This window comes from Larus michahellis, chromosome 3, assembly GCF_964199755.1.
Source record: "Larus michahellis chromosome 3, bLarMic1.1, whole genome shotgun sequence".
Lineage (NCBI taxonomy): Eukaryota > Metazoa > Chordata > Aves > Charadriiformes > Laridae > Larus > Larus michahellis.
In genome coordinates, this window is record NC_133898.1 from 129,207,311 (window position 1) to 129,225,370 (window position 18,060).

At 43.0% G+C, this 18,060-nt stretch overlaps 1 protein-coding gene across 1 annotated transcript in view; it reads right to left on the reverse strand.

Moving 5' to 3' along the window:
- The window catches only part of MSRA (methionine sulfoxide reductase A), a 315,542-nt gene that overhangs the window by 189,865 nt on the left and 107,617 nt on the right, over window positions 1–18,060 (reverse strand). The window contains exon 2 of the mRNA XM_074582116.1: window positions 284–352. Coding sequence (XP_074438217.1) covers window positions 284–352 — 69 coding nt within the window. The remainder of the gene's footprint in view (window positions 1–283; window positions 353–18,060) is intronic.

The following is an 18,060-nucleotide window of genomic DNA, read 5'->3' on the forward strand; positions in this document are numbered from 1 at the left end:
AGGAATTATCATACATAAAAAGCTACTATTTTGGAATTTTTATGGAACAAAATAAGGCTTTAAATTTTCTGTTTGTATAACGCAGAAAAGTATTTCTCATGTGCTTCTTTTGGGGCATGGACATCTACCAAAATGACCAGTGGCTTTAGCTGACTGTAGTGATTAGAAAATGGCAATAGCAGCACACATTCTAAAACTGTAAGGATTCAGGCTGAAATTAAGAAATTTGGCATGCAGTAACAATATACAGCTTAGAGCTTTTATTTTAAAAATGATGTCTTACCAAATACAGCCATCTGTGTTCCCTCTGGGAAAGGTTCTACCATTCTGTTTCCATTGACGTGGTGTTTATCTAGAAGGAGAAAAAAAAGCCAAAATGTAATAGAATAAATGCTTTGCATAAAACCAACTGTTTATTTCTTACAGTTCTAGCATAACCTAAAGTTTGATTTCTGAAAGCCGACCCGTACAATTCACTAGTATCTGGAACTTCACACTTTCTGAGTCTGTTTTTCAAAACCACTGTCCACAAGTCCCAGGAGATGAACCAGAGATACATTTCAGTTTAGTGCTTAAAGACAAGTCAGCTGGTACTAACGTGACTCACACATACAGAGCAATATACAGTCTATCACTGTAAAGGTGGAATACTCTTGAAAGCAACCTCCTCGTGCAAGCAGAAAAAGCAAGGAAATCATAATTCTCTTTGGCTGCTAGGATATGCTGGCGCTCAACAACAAGCTTTTTTATATGACCAAGCACGAACTGTGTGTATTTTCTGCACCAGTGGGGTGGTTTGACCTTGGCTGGCTGCCAGATGCCCACCCAGCCACCCTCTCATTCCCCCTCGTCAACAGGACAGGTGGAGAAAACAAGACGGAAAACCTCATATTTTCATAGAATCATTTTGGGTGGAAGAGACCTTTAAGATCATCGAGTCCAACTGTCAACCCAACAGTGCCATGTCTACCTGTCTTTTAAATACCTCCAGGGATGGCGACTCCACCACTGCCCTGGGCAGCCTCTTCCAATGCTTCACAACCCTTTCCAGGAGGAAATTGTTCCCAATATCCATCCTAAACCTCCCCTGGCACAACTTGAGGCCGTTTCCTCTTGTGCCATGGCCTGTTCCTTGGGAGAAGAGCCCGACCCCCCCTGGCTACCCCCTCCTTTCAGGGAGCTGTAGAGAGCCAGAAGGTCTCCCCTCAGCCCCCTCTTCTCCAGGCTGAACACCCCCAGCTCCCTCAGCCGCTCCTCACCAGACTTGTGCTCCCGACCCCTCACCAGCTCCATTGCCCTCACGGGTCAAGGTAAGACACAGGGAGATCACTTACCAATCACCACCACAAGCAGTCCTGACTCAACTTGAGGAAAATTAGTTTAATTTATTCCCAATTAAAATGTGTTTGGATAGTGAGAAACAAAGACAAATTAAAACAAAACCTTCCCCCCACCTCCCCTTTTCCGCGGCTCAGCATCACTCCATCCCTGACTCTGCCCCATAGGGCTGTTTCTCACGCTTTTTTCCTCACTCCTCGCTGCCATGCCATGTTTTGCCCTTTCTTACATATATTTTGCGAGAGGTACCACCAGCGTCGCTGAGGGGCTCAGCTGTGTCCTATGGTGGGGCCGTTGGAGCCGGCTGGAACCGGCTGTGTCCGGCTCAGGGCAGCCCTGGCCTCTCCTCACAGAGGCCGCCCCTGCAACCCTCCTGCTACCAAAATCTGGACATTTACACCCAATACCACCAGCAATCTCTTCACTAAAATGAATATTTATCCAACATATTATAATGCCACATCCATTCAGGACAGACCATGCAGAGTTCGTCCTTTGCAGCAGTCACACCCCGGACTGTTTTAACCCAATTAAATGACTGCTGCCATTGGAAACCACTGTAACAGAGCAAATGTAACTGTTCTTCCATTAACCAATGCTTAATCAAGAGGGGGAGAGGAGCACAAAATACAAAATAAAAAGCCATCGTGCAATCGTCCTCAGTGACTTGGAGTCGGCAGCCCCAGCACCCTCCAGCTCCTGCCAGGTCTCCACAATCGAGGTGTTTTTCACACAGGACACTTCCTTATATCATGGCCAAATTTCTTCCATTTTTCTTAGAAAACTTGATGGATGACACAAACCACATCCACTGTTTTCATGGAAACGGAAAAACTGGTATGTTTGAGGTTTCCTTGAGTTAAACAATCCTTTTCTAGCCACTATGGCTACCCACTCTCGGGTGAAAGATCATTTTCTCTAGGGAGCAGCTGTGCTCTGGGAGATCTGGTCTGTGGAAGCAGACAGATGAGCTACAGCTATCATGAGCTGCAGCTTAAGACTAAATTATATATTATAGACTGATAGAATAACAGAACGGTTTAGTTTGGAAGGGGCATTAAAGACCATCACCCAGTTCCACCCCCTGCCCTGGGCAGGGACACCTCCCACCAGCCCAGGTTGCTCCAAGCCCCGGCCAACCTGGCCTTCAACCCCTCCAGGGATGGGGCAGCCACAGCTTCTCTGGGCAACCTGGGCCAGGGGCTCACCACCCTCACACCAAAGAATTTCTTCCTAATACTCTCTAAATCCACGCTCTTTTAGTTTAAGACCCTTCCCCCTCATCCCATGGCTCCCCTCCCTGCTCCAGTCCCTCCCCAGCTTTCCTGGAGCCCCTTTAGGGACTGGCAGGGGCTGGAAGGTCTCCGCGGAGCCTTCTCTTCTCCAGGCTGAACCCCCCCAGCTCTCTCAGCCTGTCCTCCCAGCAGAGGGGCTCCAGCCCTCCCAGCATCTCCGGGGCCTCCTCTGGCCCCGCTCCAACAGCTCCGTGTCTCTCCTGTGCCGAGGCCCCAGCGCTGGAGGCAGCACTGCAGGGGGGTCTCCCCCGAGCGCAGCAGAGGGGCAGAATCCCCCCCTCGCCCTGCTGCCCACGCTGCTGGGGATGCAGCCCAGGCTGCGGGGGGGTCTGGGCTGCCGGCGCACGGTGCCGACTCCTGTGGAGCTCTTCTCACATCCTTACCCAAGTATACAGAAAGACGTAAGACAGAACAACTGTACAAAGCATTTGCATAAAAGCCAAATCAAGACTGAGACTTTCAATCTCAAGGAACACAAAGCATACAGGACAGTGCAATATTACGGCGTCGCTGGTGCTCACAGGGATGACTTCTATGCAATAAAATAGTGGAAGCCTGGCTTTACTCCCTCCGTGACAAGATGGCTCCCAGGGGCTAGAAAATGCTCAGTTTCCAAACTTAATAGTATATTCTTCACATCCCAGTGTACTTCTCTTTCATCCCAATGTACTCTTCTAAGCATAAAGACAATTCTGCTCCTTGTGATAATACAGGCTTATTATCACTACTGAATAATCAGGGTTGTATATGTAACCTGGAAGGGTGGTATGCATAACCTGGAAATGAGCTCTCCAACCTCCAAATACAATAAAATATACAGATCCACAACAGAATATTCCCAATCCTTTTCACTGGCATCCCCACACTCATTTCTTGATCTACTAAGACTCACTGTCAACAATGGTGAAAAGAAATAAAATCACCTGAACTCAAAATACGGCTTTCTGTTCACCAAATACTTCCCAGGCAGAAAGCCATGAGATTTTCTCTGTACGTGCATTATTTGACTTCCAGTAATACAGAACCTGGTGAGGAATAAAACGGGTCAAATTCAGAACATGGGATTGCCTTGCAAATTCCCTGAAAGCAGTATTTTTCATTAGCAGGGAGGCATAGCAGAGTACTAATCCCAGCTGGCATCAAACATTTATCTGCAGTCAATGAGAAGGGAAAATCAGGGTTATCCGCAATCGGAGCAAGAGGTGCCATAAAGTCAATTGTTTGCATTTAGGAAGATTGAATGCCCTGTGCCACACAAGCCACGAGAGGGGCTTTAGGAAGGAAATTGTTGGGAGGTTCCAGAGTGGGAGTAATATGACCAGTGCCGTACAAGGTTGCAACCTCGTTAGCTATAGCTTGTATTACTGACATGATCTACAGCCATCTGAGATGAGCGAACAGTCAGAAAAATTATGAAACATCATGCGAGATCAAATAAACTGAGCCTGCCCTGGTCCTGATAGCTGCCTTCATTTAAAGAGTGAATGACATATGTGATGTACGAAGTAGTTATCATTTCAAATGGTGAGGCTTTCAATATATTAAAATTAAAATTAAACTTTTAGAGGTGAGATGGGCTTGAATGAAAATAATCTTTTCAGGGTCCTCAAGCTGTCTCCCAATGCCATCATACTTTTGTTTCAAAGATCTTAGATAAAATAATTCATTTTCTTGACATCCGTACTTTGTTTTACAATTTTTCTGGTATACTCTGCCCTTTGTCTAGATGCACAAAATAGTAAAAAAAAAATAAATAAATTTGCGCGGACTTAGGAAGAAAGTAACAACACATAAGTATAAACAGCCTCTCAACAAGTACACTATTCAAAGAACATTGCAGTTTCTGGCTTTTTACTGAACAGTTGTTCTTGTGAAAACACAAGCTTTAATTCTCACCTACAAATTGGATTGAGTAACTCCAGAAAACCAGAAATACTTTAGCCCCATCGAATTAGGAAAAAATTAGAAGGGCTTTCCCTGCAACTTGCCAATAGAAAGAATAAATGACTATTCCAACTCACCACCGGTCCAGAGACAAGGGCTTACAATAAGTAAGATAAAACCTATTGTTAGAGAGACATGGAAAGATTATCAGTGATCACTGAACTGGCTATGAGAAGTTAACCTCAGCTTCCAGTGGTGAAAACAACACATTTCACCCTAATGTTGTCAACATTTACAGGGTTAATCCTTCAGTGGACTACAACAGCATCCAGGCACTTGGCAAAGTAGAACTGTGAGGACATTAATGTCTTTATTTTATCTCGTTGATCTTCTTGATCCTCAGGGTTTTAACAAAAAGCCAATGGGTAAGGAATAAATTTTTATTTCTGTTTTATTGCTATTCAAGCTGTCGGCATTTTCATGAACCAAAGCAAACAACGGGGGACCTTCCTCTCAAAACTGTTGAAGGCTGCTCCATCCTCAACTCCAAGAACTCTCCTTACCATTTTTCAAGCTAAGCCTGAGAGAGATCTGCAGCATTCTTCGCTCCCTGCTGAACAGAACTAGTACGTGCTGAAAGCAACACATATCCTGGAGGTCTCGACATTCAACTTTAGCTTCAGGCAAAGTCTGCTTTAAATAGGTGCAGTGCCTGGCCCTCCCTCCTTAGACTCTCTGGATTTTTATAGAAATAATCCTTCACAGATCCTCTGTACCTGTGAAACAGCATAATATATGGAAAGATAATCCAAAGTTGCTAAGCAGGTCCTCAATATTTCTTTGGCGTTATTCAGCCTCTGCAGCCTGTCGCTCAATAGCTTCCAACATGGTCCTACAACTGCCCTTTGCTAAAGGTTCACTGACTTCAAGTTGTGTCCACACATGGATTAGGCTATATCTGTACTAGTAAACTATTAAAATAAACAAGTCATATCTAGAAGCTATTTGAAAGAGTGTTAATTAGCTTAGCTGAAATCATGTTAGATCCTATCCTAGCAATATACCAGCGTGGACAATCAAGTTCCAGTGCCTGGACCTGTTCTCTGGCACATTTTAATTTATTAGTATACACTTCATTTATCTTCACAGTTTCATGTATGTCGATGGTATCACACCTGTAACAGATAAATTTAACAACGAAAGATGTTCAAATGAGAAAGTTTTATAAAAAATACTTCCTTTTAGACCAGCCTGACTTAGTTTCTAAACAGATTTACTGTTCTGCTGTTAGCCCAGAGGAAATTTAAAGCTCAGTTAAATAAAAACTCACTGCCATTAACTTAGATTCCTAATAAAGTCATTGCCACAAAATGTATAGCATTTATCAGACCTTTAACAGAATCAAACTCGCTATTATTAGAGACAGAAGTTTGCGCTTCTTTCTTAAATATGCAAAATTAAAGCACTGGTCTAACGCAGAGCAGCCACTCACTCAGAGGGAAAATCCTCTCTCACAGTACAGACGAAACGGAAGTTATACCAAGAGTGAAATCAGCAGTGCAGAAAGTCTCTACAAGGCATTTTGCATAACCCAAGATATTCAAGAGGAACTCCAGGTTAAGATACCCACAGATTCATTAATGAACGTCAGTTCTCTATTTGTGGACCCAAGTGAAGCCGCTTAAAAAGATCTGGCTTTCACAGAATCTGATCCAGCACTGAGTGAAAATCAGAAATTTTCTGGTCTCAAAATATTCAGTCTCAAGCAATCATTGTAGAGATTCGAGAAAATTTATTTTTTTATTAGTAAGAGATTCATACGTTCTTCATGTTTATCTTTTGATTTTTAAACCACTAGGGAATATTTAGACTACATATCCAAACTTGTTTTATCAGAGCAGCACAGAAAGTTATTATTTTTAAATGAAAACTGAGATTCTCACATAATCAAATTAATCCAGGAGTAGGGGTCATATTTATACACAAGGACTGTTAATTTTCCATGGTAAGCACAGCCAGGAATTGAATTGAAAATAGCTGATTAACCAATTACCGTGAGCCTCCTCCATCTCCTACCAGCACAAACACGGTGGGTCCATGAGGAGAGGAGGAGGACAAAGGACAAGCAGTGATGGGGCGAGGGAGGAACTTCCTAAAGCAAATCAGCTACTGTTGGAATGACTCTTTCTCCTCTGTTTTGCCTTAGACGCTTTTTCCTACACTTTCCATCACACCGCCATGGTGGAGGTTTGTTCTCCATTGGCTACACCAAACACTCATCTGTCAATGCGGTAGACAGATCACCGAGGGCCTACAAATTTCAGACCGGTAATAGAAAAAGCAGGTCAGGGGCTACAAAGATGCGTGGGGGACTGGAGCACCTCTCTGCTCAGGAAAGGCTGTTCCGCCCGGAGAAGAGCAGACAGAGAGGGATCTCATCAATGCTCATCAATATCTGAAGGGTGGGTGGCAAGAGGACGGGGCCAGGCTCTTCTCAGTGGTGCCCGGGGACAGGACAAGGGGCAACGGGCACAAACTGGAACACGGGAAGTTCCATCTCAACGTGAGGAGGAACTTCTTTCCCGTGAGGGTGGCAGAGCCCTGGCACAGGCTGCCCAGAGAGGTGGGGGAGTCTCCGTCTCTGGAGACATTCCAACCCCGCCTGGACACGTTCCTGTGCCACCTGCTCTGGGTGACCCTGCTCTGGCCGGGGGTTGGACGGGATGATCTCCAGAGGTCCCTGCCAACCCCTGCCAGTCTGGGATTCTCTGATACATGATGTTTCTAAAATAGTTATAAAAATAACTCAGTGGTTATTATTCCCCAAAGTGGCATATAAGTCATAATACGTATCATACGAGTTGCAAGATGGGCACCAAAGAAACATAAAAGCACCGCTCACTTTGCAGTGTTACTGTGCGTGGCAGGTACGTGTAATATTTATCATAGAATCTTCATGGTTGGAAAGGACCTTTGAGATCATCGAGTCCAACCAAACAACCTACAATCTCTGCCACTAGATTTAGTGTATTATAGTATATTATAGATATTTAGTGTAGATTTAGTGTATTATAGATATTTAGTGTAGCCGACATATTCATTTTAAACAAAGGCTTGGAGCCAATAAAGGGGCGTAAAACTTAGAGCCAGGCCCGCGTGAAAAAGACTGCTTTCATCTAAATAAAGAGGAGTGAAGAAAAATGTTCAGCATTGAATAAGCAAGTTATTTAAATGCCTCCTAAATTTCAGATGTGAGAGGAGAATGTCATCCACAGTCACAACTCCACCTCTCTGAAGCGAAGTAATGAAAAGCGGGATGACAGACGCCACTTGAAAACCCGTAACACGGAGACAGACTGATGGCATTTCACTGTAACCTACAGCTGCTATGTTTTTTTATTTAAAAATTCATTGAATGCCCAAGTGTAACTTTGGTGTCGGAGCTTGCATGTTCCAGAAAGACCGCAGTAAAATGAATGCTACAATGAGGAGACATCATATTCATTGCTCCTGTGATGGCTGAGAACGTTTTTACTGCTTTAGGAGAAGGCAGAACTACCAGCAGGCTGAAAACTGATGGAACACCAAATGTAACCCGTAGCACACGACAAGTGAAGTGCTTCGTGAGAAGTAAGACGTTCAGAAAAAGCTCCTCATGGCATGATTGGTAACCCACTGCGAGACACATGGGCTATCAGGCCTGATCATCCCCTACTGCTTTTTCATATAACACTTTTTACTGCTGTGCACCATCAATATACAGCACGTAATTGAAGGCCAGTGGGTTTCTTTTCTGTCTTGTAAACAAGAAATTATCTAATTTTTATTTCCAGTAAAAGACTGCAATGTTTCGGGAAAAAAAATGGTGGAAGTTTGGCAGTGCAGTGTTACCATTGAACATGTAACAAGGAAAAGGTCTCTAAGTGTCTAAGCAAAATTAGCCTTTCCTTACCGGTATTTTACAAAAAAAAAAAAATTCTTTTTGATTTAACCATTTAACCAATTAATTTAACCAGTTCATGTCCACAGAGAATGAACGAGACATCTGTTCATTCTTCCAAATAGCCCTGTCCTTTCCAGTAAGGATACTGAAGTCTACAGGCAGCACTGATGTTAACAGTGAGCTAACTCTGCTAAAAGGTACACTTCCATTGGGCTACACGGCCTGTGGAATTAAAAGACAGTAACAAATGTGTTATTCCCATTTCCAAGTATAAAACTTACTCGGTATCTTTAAAACAGGACTCCATTTCAGTATATTCCTGTGGTATCTGCCCAGAGCTTCACTGCGCATCATTCACCTGGCTTAGAAAACAGGGACCTGGCCTTTATTGTACTTGTGCCTCAATGAGGTACCTGAGGAAATTACCTGATCTGAAAACTTCTGGGCTTCCAGAATTTCTGTTAACTTCACTGAAAGCCACAACTGGCCAGTACTTTTGAAAAACAGGTCATTCATTTATAGAATCATAGAATCATAGAATCTTCATGGTTGAAAAGGACCTTTGAGATCATCGAGTATATACCTAAACACGAGTCGTGAAGCCTGACTTTTCAAACCTAAGATGGCTTTGGGGTTTCTTTTTTCACTGCACCTTATCGCTGTTAAATCTTTTAACAGTGATCGTTATTTTTTTTTTAAATTACTAAATCTCTGATAAATCTTTTAACAATTGATTCAAGCAATTTGAAGTCAACCTGACTAAATTGTGGTTTGAAAGCCTAGCTGTCACAGAGCCAGAATCTTTCTCTGGTTTTTTGTCCTATCTTTCTCACGGCGGATAGTTTGATCAAAACAGTTCTTTGGATTGCATTGTCACTTATTCTAGGAGTGAGCCTGATACTTCTTTCAGACAAAAATAAAAACACAAAACTTCTCACCATCAACGTATTTCATAACCCGGAAGATATTTCCTTGTAAAAATGGGTGTAGTTCTCTAATATGGTATCTGATGTGTCAGCCAAGAGGAGTTATGCATGTATTATGTATCGAATTGTCTCACATAGGAGGATTCTATAAATTGTACAAGGGTAGGATTTGTTCAGTCATTATTCTCGAACCACATCCTTACGTCTTCAGACAGCGGGGAAATCTTTCGTCTTGCTTATATTCTTCCCATCTCCCAAGATCTCCCAGATAACAGAAAATGCTTTTGAGATGGTTTCACAACGATCTGGAAAGGACAGAAGGGAAGCCTGGCTGTTAGAGAGAAAGCTTGTAGGTAGCACTGCTGAAGGAACAGGAATTACCTACTAAATCCCCCCCCATTTCCAACCTAAACTGTCTAAAATCACCCATTTATCCTTGTCCCTGGAGGTGGAGCCTCTCTTCATCATTTTGGGGATTTCAAAAAGCTATTCAATGGAAAAATCCATGGAAGCATAGCTTCACCAGGGGCACGCTCTTAGAGGACTAAAGAGGAGCACGAGAGGGAGAGGGCAGCTCTACGTCAGGCCTCTGTGGAGCTACTGGTGGTATTAGATGTGTAATTGATGGCAGAATTCTGTCCATAAATTCTTCATAGCTGGTGATGAAATAGAAGCTCTTCTTTATTTTCAGGTCTAGTTCAATGAGCAGAACTGTCAGTTCTGCAAGCTCCTGTGTAATAAGAAAATCTAATGTCATATCAGATGAAACCCGAAGTGTTGTTTCAAATCACTTTGCCTCCCAAAGGATATTTTCAGCACAGGGAACGTTGCTGCCCGAACCCAGCCATTTATGTTTCCAACCCTGACAAGTCATTTTGGTTCTCAGCACTGGCAGAGAGATGGCGTACATGATCTGCTGGGTTTCTTTCACCTCTCCCTTCTCTAGTTCCATCCTCTGTCAGACAGTAGAGATGAGCTGTCAACTCATTACCAATTAAAAAGAGGGGTCAGCTACATAATGGTAATTCATAGCCTACAACGATTTGTAGTATTGTGTTATTTTCTCACACGGTGGTTCCCAACTATTATTAAAAAAGCATGGTATCATTCAACGGAAAATGTTAATTACAAATTTTACTGAAAAGTAAATAACTTTGCTTATTAAAATAGGACAGGAAAGGAAGAGCGGTAGCTGAAAACTGTTTTGAAATGTATTCTGGAGATGATGTCTCACAATGTGACACGCTGTGTTCTGCTGCATCCGTTCTATCAAACAGATTACGACACAGAAACTGATTGATGCTACAAAACATGATGCGCCCTAGCACAGCGTGTCAGTTCAGACCCCAAAACACATGGACTCCTCAAAAAACATCGGTTCTGTTTAATCAACAAAGGCGAGAGATTATCGCACACTGATTTTGTTCTGCGGTTCTCACTGGGAAGTGTACCAACAGGAATGACAGGAAAATAAGTGTTTGAAAAAGAAAATGAATTCACTTCTTAGAAGAGGGCAGTGGAGATGCAGAGGAAGAGAAATAGCGATTTTGAAATTTCCAGCCTACTGGGGTTTGCAGATGAGTGTCTGACCAGCTGCGCTGGTAGCTGTGGGACTGTGCTAATAGGAAGCAGAATGTCATGCAGAGATGGACCACAAGGGAGGGCGGCTGCCCAGGTGGGAAAGGGCCGGTGGGCTCCCAGGTCAGAGGAGATGGCGCGTGCGATGGGGAAGGCAGGCTTTCGGAGCATGCGTAGGGCAAGGGGAAGAGCTCTGCGTGAGCGCAGATGTACACACTGGGTGCGGGGTGGTGGGTACGCGGCAGCGGGGACAGAGGATGGTGGGGTGTGAGGGTAAAATACGAGGATCGGGGATATATTTGGGGTATGGCCAAAGGAAAGTATCCTAGAAACTACAATAGCGGACTTGCGGCTTTCAAGGAGACAAAGCCACATACCATTATGTAAATTCCACACACATAAAGTACATAAGACCTAGAGAAACAAGACCGCTCACATCCTGACTGTACCCTTGATGTATTTGCTGATTCTGTGGGCCAAGGGTTTAACTTTTTGAGTTTTGGGGATAGATACATTAAGGTTTAATGAAATATGCTTAAATTGGGATTCATGCCATTTGGCTTTAATCATCTACAATGGATATCTACAGCTGAGTACTCAGCCTTGGATCCTTCTGTACCCTGGAAAGAACCAGACACTTCTTCTGTGGTGATTCATCTGGCATTTTTTGGATGTTTTCTTCAGGAATAAAATGAATCATATTTAAAAACGTCAATTTCTGAGTACTGATTATAAGGAAACTAGTGACAAACTCAGATGAATTCCACCTATATCACTTGCATAATATCACTGAGATTTACGATCTAATCAGTGGGAGGATTATACGTACCTGTGTGTACATACATATTTATTAAAATATGGCCCTGACACCAGCAGAGATTCTGGGTTATGAACCAGGACAAACGTTAATGGTAAAACATATGATCAAAATAGGAAAGGAAGCAATAGCAGAGGAAAATAACAATCCTGTCGACAAGGGTTGCTAGAAGGTAGTCTATCTCACAAGCAGTTTTGTTGCTGCGCTGGGGTAATAGACCTCTAATTAATACAGTGTTCACCCAGCTCAGACAGGCAGACACATATTAGGTACACACGGTAGCCAACTCTTGTGGTATTTTTGGGATTGACACATCATTTCACTTCCCCAAAACTCCCAAGGAGTTATGACATAACATGAAAATATCAGGTTTCATTTTTAAAACCTACGCTTTTTAGCATGCTTGTTGGGAGATTAAAAAAATGGAAATCACCTACACTCAAAAATTAAAAATTAAACAAGAAACGCAAAGATAATTCCTCCTTCTAAGAAGATATGCAGTGTTCAAATGTTCAAGATTTTATCTTCCCAATACCTCTATAATATGGTTCCACTATCTACATGTACATATAAATCTTTTGTTTAGGTTCTCATTGTCTCCCACCTGCATTGCTAAAATATGCTTTCCTTGAGACCTGAGAAAGGCTCTCTGGAGCACTAAAATTCCCCAAGAATATCGCTGCAAAGAACGCTGTTCTAGTCCATCAGGTTGGCAATGTCACTCTCCTCTTCAAATTGCTTCTCTATTGCACCAAGCAGAAGTTGCTTGTCTGCTTTGGAGGCCCTCCTGGCCACGACTCCACTGCCAACCATCTCTCACGCAGAAGCTGCATGTCGTGTTCCCCCTCTGATCACGCAGAGGTACCGGCCGCCACTTTTTACACTTTCTAACAAGTTCCCCTGTCATTTCTGTGGTACTCCCCCTCCCAAAAGGGAGGAGATCCCCACAAACCAAACCAGAGCTACCTCCTTATCTCCTGCCTTAAGCCTCCTCTCCTTTACGGAAGTGTAGATGAGAAACCTGCCCCTCGTTAGTCTGCCTGTATGGAACGTATAGGCAGGCTCCCAGTGTACTGACCCATAGAGATTTCAGCTGTCTGTCAGTTCCGTTATCGTCGTGCGGTAACCCAAATAAAAATAATAAAAATAGCGTTGTATTTACTGTGTGGGACCCAATGCACAGGTGTTGAGTAATTAGGATTGACAATTATCCCCTTCTGCAAAAGAACGGGTCAGCATGCCATCATTTGAGAGGATACAGCAGCACACCATCGTTTTTTGACTCCCTGTAATGATCAGAAATGCACTGAATGCACGGAAAAAGCCCCAAACCTGGAGCAGAGGGTGGCATTGAACTATCCACGTAACGCAAACCCATGCCGTCTCTACCATTACTGCTCTTCAGGCAGCGCCAGTAGCATCTGGTTCTTAGTGCAGGAATTGAATGAAGCTGGTAAAATACAACTGGACTTTATTTCGGAACAAGAGACAATGCCTTTCAAAACCCCACTTGAAACCCTCATCCAAACCAGTGTGGGTAAGAATGCTATCAGTCGGGCTGGAAATCCAAGAGATCCAAACAAAGGACGATGATAAACACGGTGTCACGGAGTTGGGAGGAGATGTCCAGTGGGGTGTGGTAAGGAGGATTGTTAAGCCTGGGTTTATTTAGCAGCTTTATTAATGATCTCAAAGAAGGGGTGAAAAGCACATGAATAAAACATGCACTGGATACTCAACTGGGACATCATGTGTACACCATGAAAAATGAAAACTAGCACAAAGCTCTAGGCAGAAATTCTGCAATGAAGCACAGAGAGATGCAAAGTAGCTCCAGGAATACTACCATTTCCTTATTACAGAAGAAGAGCTTGCACCCTCACCTTTCTTGAGGGAAAAAAAGGAAAAAAACTGTCTAAAAGGGCAGGGACCACAGCCTGAGGGAAGGAGAGAAGATTCACAGGAGAAATATACTCTTATAATGGCCAGACTCTGGAAAGCGACGTGGCCTCAGACTGCTGCTGGGGATATAATCTCTGTTGGTTTCCTTCCTGGCGCTGCTCGGTTCAACATCTCCTCGCTCGTGAATCAGCAACGTAAATGCCAAATCCTAGCCTAGCTATGCAAAGAAAAGCTAAGTAGAGAAAACAGGGCAGACCTAATGGTAAAATCCCCAAGCTGCTTTTAGGCAGGTTGCTTTTTTTATAATTTCCTTTTACACATTAATATTTACATAAATAACCTGCTAAACGCGACTTTTGATTTAGGATGCTCGCTTTCTGAGGGCTTGGCCTGAGAGCAGTTAGGTCTGGTGCCAATTGATACTGGGTATCTTAACACCGACCTATTATTGATTTTTTAAAATCAGCTTCTCAAAATTAGACTCAAAATAATTTTTGCTGGACATTCACATGCATGTTCAAAGTGGGAAAATCCCTTTGAAGTTCATGGCTGGCCACGAATGTATAGATAAATAGTAGAGCGATGGCTTTTCAAGTCTTTAATTACATACATAGACACATAACTCAAACATTTTTTTCCTGCGGAGAGACTCATAGAGAAACACCGCTTCTCCAATATGCTGCTATTGCACTAAAACAAGCCGCTCGAACTGATGAGATCACCCTACCTGTAACTTCTTTGTTTTTCCTGAAAAACAACATGGAAGAGCTTGACCCTGGAAAGGTTCCTCTCACCCAAAGCACCTGGACTAATGGGGAGAAATATGCAGTATCGAGCAATTCATCTGCTTTTAGGCATCCACATGCAGGAGAGATGAATCTTATCCTACAGGTGACTATTTTTCCCCAACTAATATGAAGGATTCTACAGTGGTTAGCTCAGATAAAGACATCTATATTGGGTCAAATTAATTCCAATATCAAACTGTCTGTTTTCATTGACTTAGAGAAGCAATACCGAAGAAGAGCCACTCTCGTACTTTCCTCAGTCTACTCGATACTCTGCACCTTTAGGGGGCTTGATTCTTCCTTGCACGAAGGTCCTGTTTTATACCAGCTTTGCTTTTGTTCTCCATGAAAATGGAAAAAACTAGTTTTGAAGATCCAAGCCAGTGAACACCCAGGCCTAATGTGATTTTTCTATCTAAAAAAATCTAACCAACACACCATATTAAAGCTTTATTACATCCCAGGAAGGTATTATCTTACATATTATATCCGATATATATCAAATCTGATCGAGTTGAAGATGTCCCTGCTCACTGCAGGGGGTTGGACTAGATGACCTTTAAAGGTCCCTTCCAACCCAACACATTCTGTGATTCTATGATTCTATGATATTACACCGATAAGACAATGACAGGTTAAAGAACCTCACAATACCACTGATAAAATATGTCTTGATCCCCAGCCCCTTATACCAAAGCGTTTGTCCAACGCCCTCTCCAGCTACTTGGGAAAGGGTTGTTTATTGGCCTAATAAAACCCGATGGAGGGAAGTCAACAGTCACTCTCTATTAATGAGGTAACATCACTCAGTCACCTACAATTTAATTTTTCTAAGGCCCTGAGATTTTAATTTGAGTAATACTTCTATTAATTACAATGCCTAATAACAATGTCTAATTCAGACATCTGTTAAAAGTATGTAATGTTAATTTATTGGAAAATCTCCAGCAGTGCTCAATTAAAACGTTCCCCAGTTAAGTTAATGCATATGATTTGTAATGAATAGCAAAATTAGATACTGTTAATAAAAATAATAGCAAATTAAAACCAATAAAATCTTGATTTTAAGACTGACAAAATTAAAGAGGCAGAATCTTTCATTAGGCAGTAGAGCAAGAGCTTTGGAAAACCGGATGTTCTCACACCGGTTTGGGAGCCTCTCTTGCAGAGCATCACTCTAAATTAGCACCTACAGGAAGTATTTGTTGCACAAAACTCGGCGGGAGATAGCATTAATCCTTACATATTAGATTTTTCTTGCTTTAATTTCAGGTTTCCCTCAGAAGATATTTTTCCCGTTCCTTAAGTACCTAGGCTTACTCAGAGGCCTATATTTGGCAGGGAGGGTTTTGCTATTTTTAAATAATTACGCTGCTTTGCAGCATATCTGCAGTCCCGTGAATTAAACTGATGGGTGAAACAAACAGCGCTTTTTCTCATCTGAACATTGTCATCATATTATCGTTCCTGCGCCTGACTGCACGTCTCCACTACGCCGTTAATCTGTTTTTAAAAATGGCTCTCCACGAAACCATGGAAATGAGGTACGGCGCGGTTTTAGCGAAGCATTACAATACACCGCAGTCCCTTAAAGCACGACTGACGTTTCTTTTTCTGCCTTGTGACGATGTCAGGAGCTTTGAGGGAGAAGCAGCGTGCAGCCTGTGATAGAGTATCTCCCTCGTCCACGCTCCCCCGTGATGGCAGATTATCTGCCTGGAGGTTGCATTAGGCTTCCGTCAGCTGTCAGTCAGCAGATGAGCAGGAACGGTCCAGTGCTTCTTCCCCCCGCTCTCGCCCGTCTGACAGTGATAAATGACCAGACCTAATGCTCAGCTGAGCTTGACGGGGCCAGGCCTCCCCTCGCAATCTGTTTCAGACGAACATCAGCCTTTTTTTTTTTTTTTTGGCAATATCCCCCTGTCGGCACAGCGAAGGCAGGATGGGGGAGCGGCGAGGTTAGGCCAACCGGCTTTTCTTTTTCAAAAAACAAGGGAATTGTGATTGTACTGCTCGAGGAAGGTCATAATCTGATGGCAAAAATAAAGATGAGAACAGCGTTATAAACAACCACAAGGAGCACAGTCATCAATTAACCATCTCCTTCAAAGGTTCAGAAATGCACCTCAGCCTTAAATATACTTTATCCAAAGCACTTGTCCTCCTTGTCAAACAGTGTCGTGAGATTGCTCCGTTCGTTGTACCTGGAGTGGATGGGGAACATTCTAAAAAAGACAATTTTTAAAGTGAAATGGGAAATTGTTACCCCAATTATAAAAACTTGCTCAACTTCGTCTTGAACAGCTACTGCACTTTAAGGCTGACACTCTATTTCTTAGTCACTAGAAATACATCATAAAATATTTCATACTCAACAAAATTAATTTTTTTCAACTCTTACCTTAAATCAAATAAATTACTCCAGGATTCTAGGCTCAAGCTGTTTCTCTTTACTGAAGCAGGTGACCATCAGTCACCACGGTAGCCACTGACCTCCATGAAACCGCATCCACCGTTAAAGGATCCACGGTGAATAGATGCTCCACAGCAGAGCTCCAGTTCACATTTTGTGCCTTCCAAAGTGCGTAATTGATTTAGGATGAGATGCAAGAGGATTTGAAATTAATGAAGATGTATTTGGCTGCTCAGAAGACCTAAGCACAAGGCACACAGTCCCCACAAGGGTAAGGCACTGGGCTGTTTCTGTCTTTATGGCAGCCTTGCTTGCTGTCTACATGGCATCGTAACGTTAGTTACGATCCACCTTTAAGCATCTCTGCTTTGCAACCTGGCCTCTTAGAGACCAAATTTCATAAAAATGCCTTCAACCACAAAGCTACGCTCAGCCTAAGAAGTGGACTTGAACCCTCAAGAAGCATCAGATAAGAACACGTAATATGAAGTCCTGTCCTAGATACTTGCACAAAGAAACTTGTTTGTCTAGTGATTGTCTTTGGAGAGATCTGCTGAGCGGGACTGTAGTCAAAGCAGAGAAAAGGGATCAGCTGTAAGGAAAGGAAGCGAAGTGGATTTGATTCTGCCTTGCTGATTTGTGAAATCAACCCTGAGAGGCTCAGGAGAATTATCCTACATGTAGGCTGTCCGGAATTGGCTTTTGAGGGAGATGAAGCCAGGATGAAGACAAGAAAGTGGAACAAAAAGATTGTCTCTGAGTGGTGAGATCACCCTCAACACACCAGATGCTTTATTTGCTGTAGGTAAAGACTTTCATTGACTCTATGTGCACAGTTAGCGGCTTTCCAGAACCTAAAGGGGGCTCCAGGAAAGCTGGGGAGAGACTCTTGATCAGGGAGGGGAGCCATAGGACGAGGGAGAATGGTTTTAAACTGAAAGAAGGGAGACTTAGATGAGATATTAGGAAGAAATTCTTTCCTGTGAGGGTGGTGAGCCCCTGGCCCAGGTTGCCCAGAGAAGCTGTGGCTGCCCCATCCCTTGAGCAACCTGGTCTGGTGGGAGGTGTCCCTGCCCAGGGCAGGAGGTTGGAACTAGATGATCTTTAAGGTCCCTTCCAACCCAAACCATTCTATGATTCTACCTGGATTTATTTACCTGGAAAAAAACTATACAT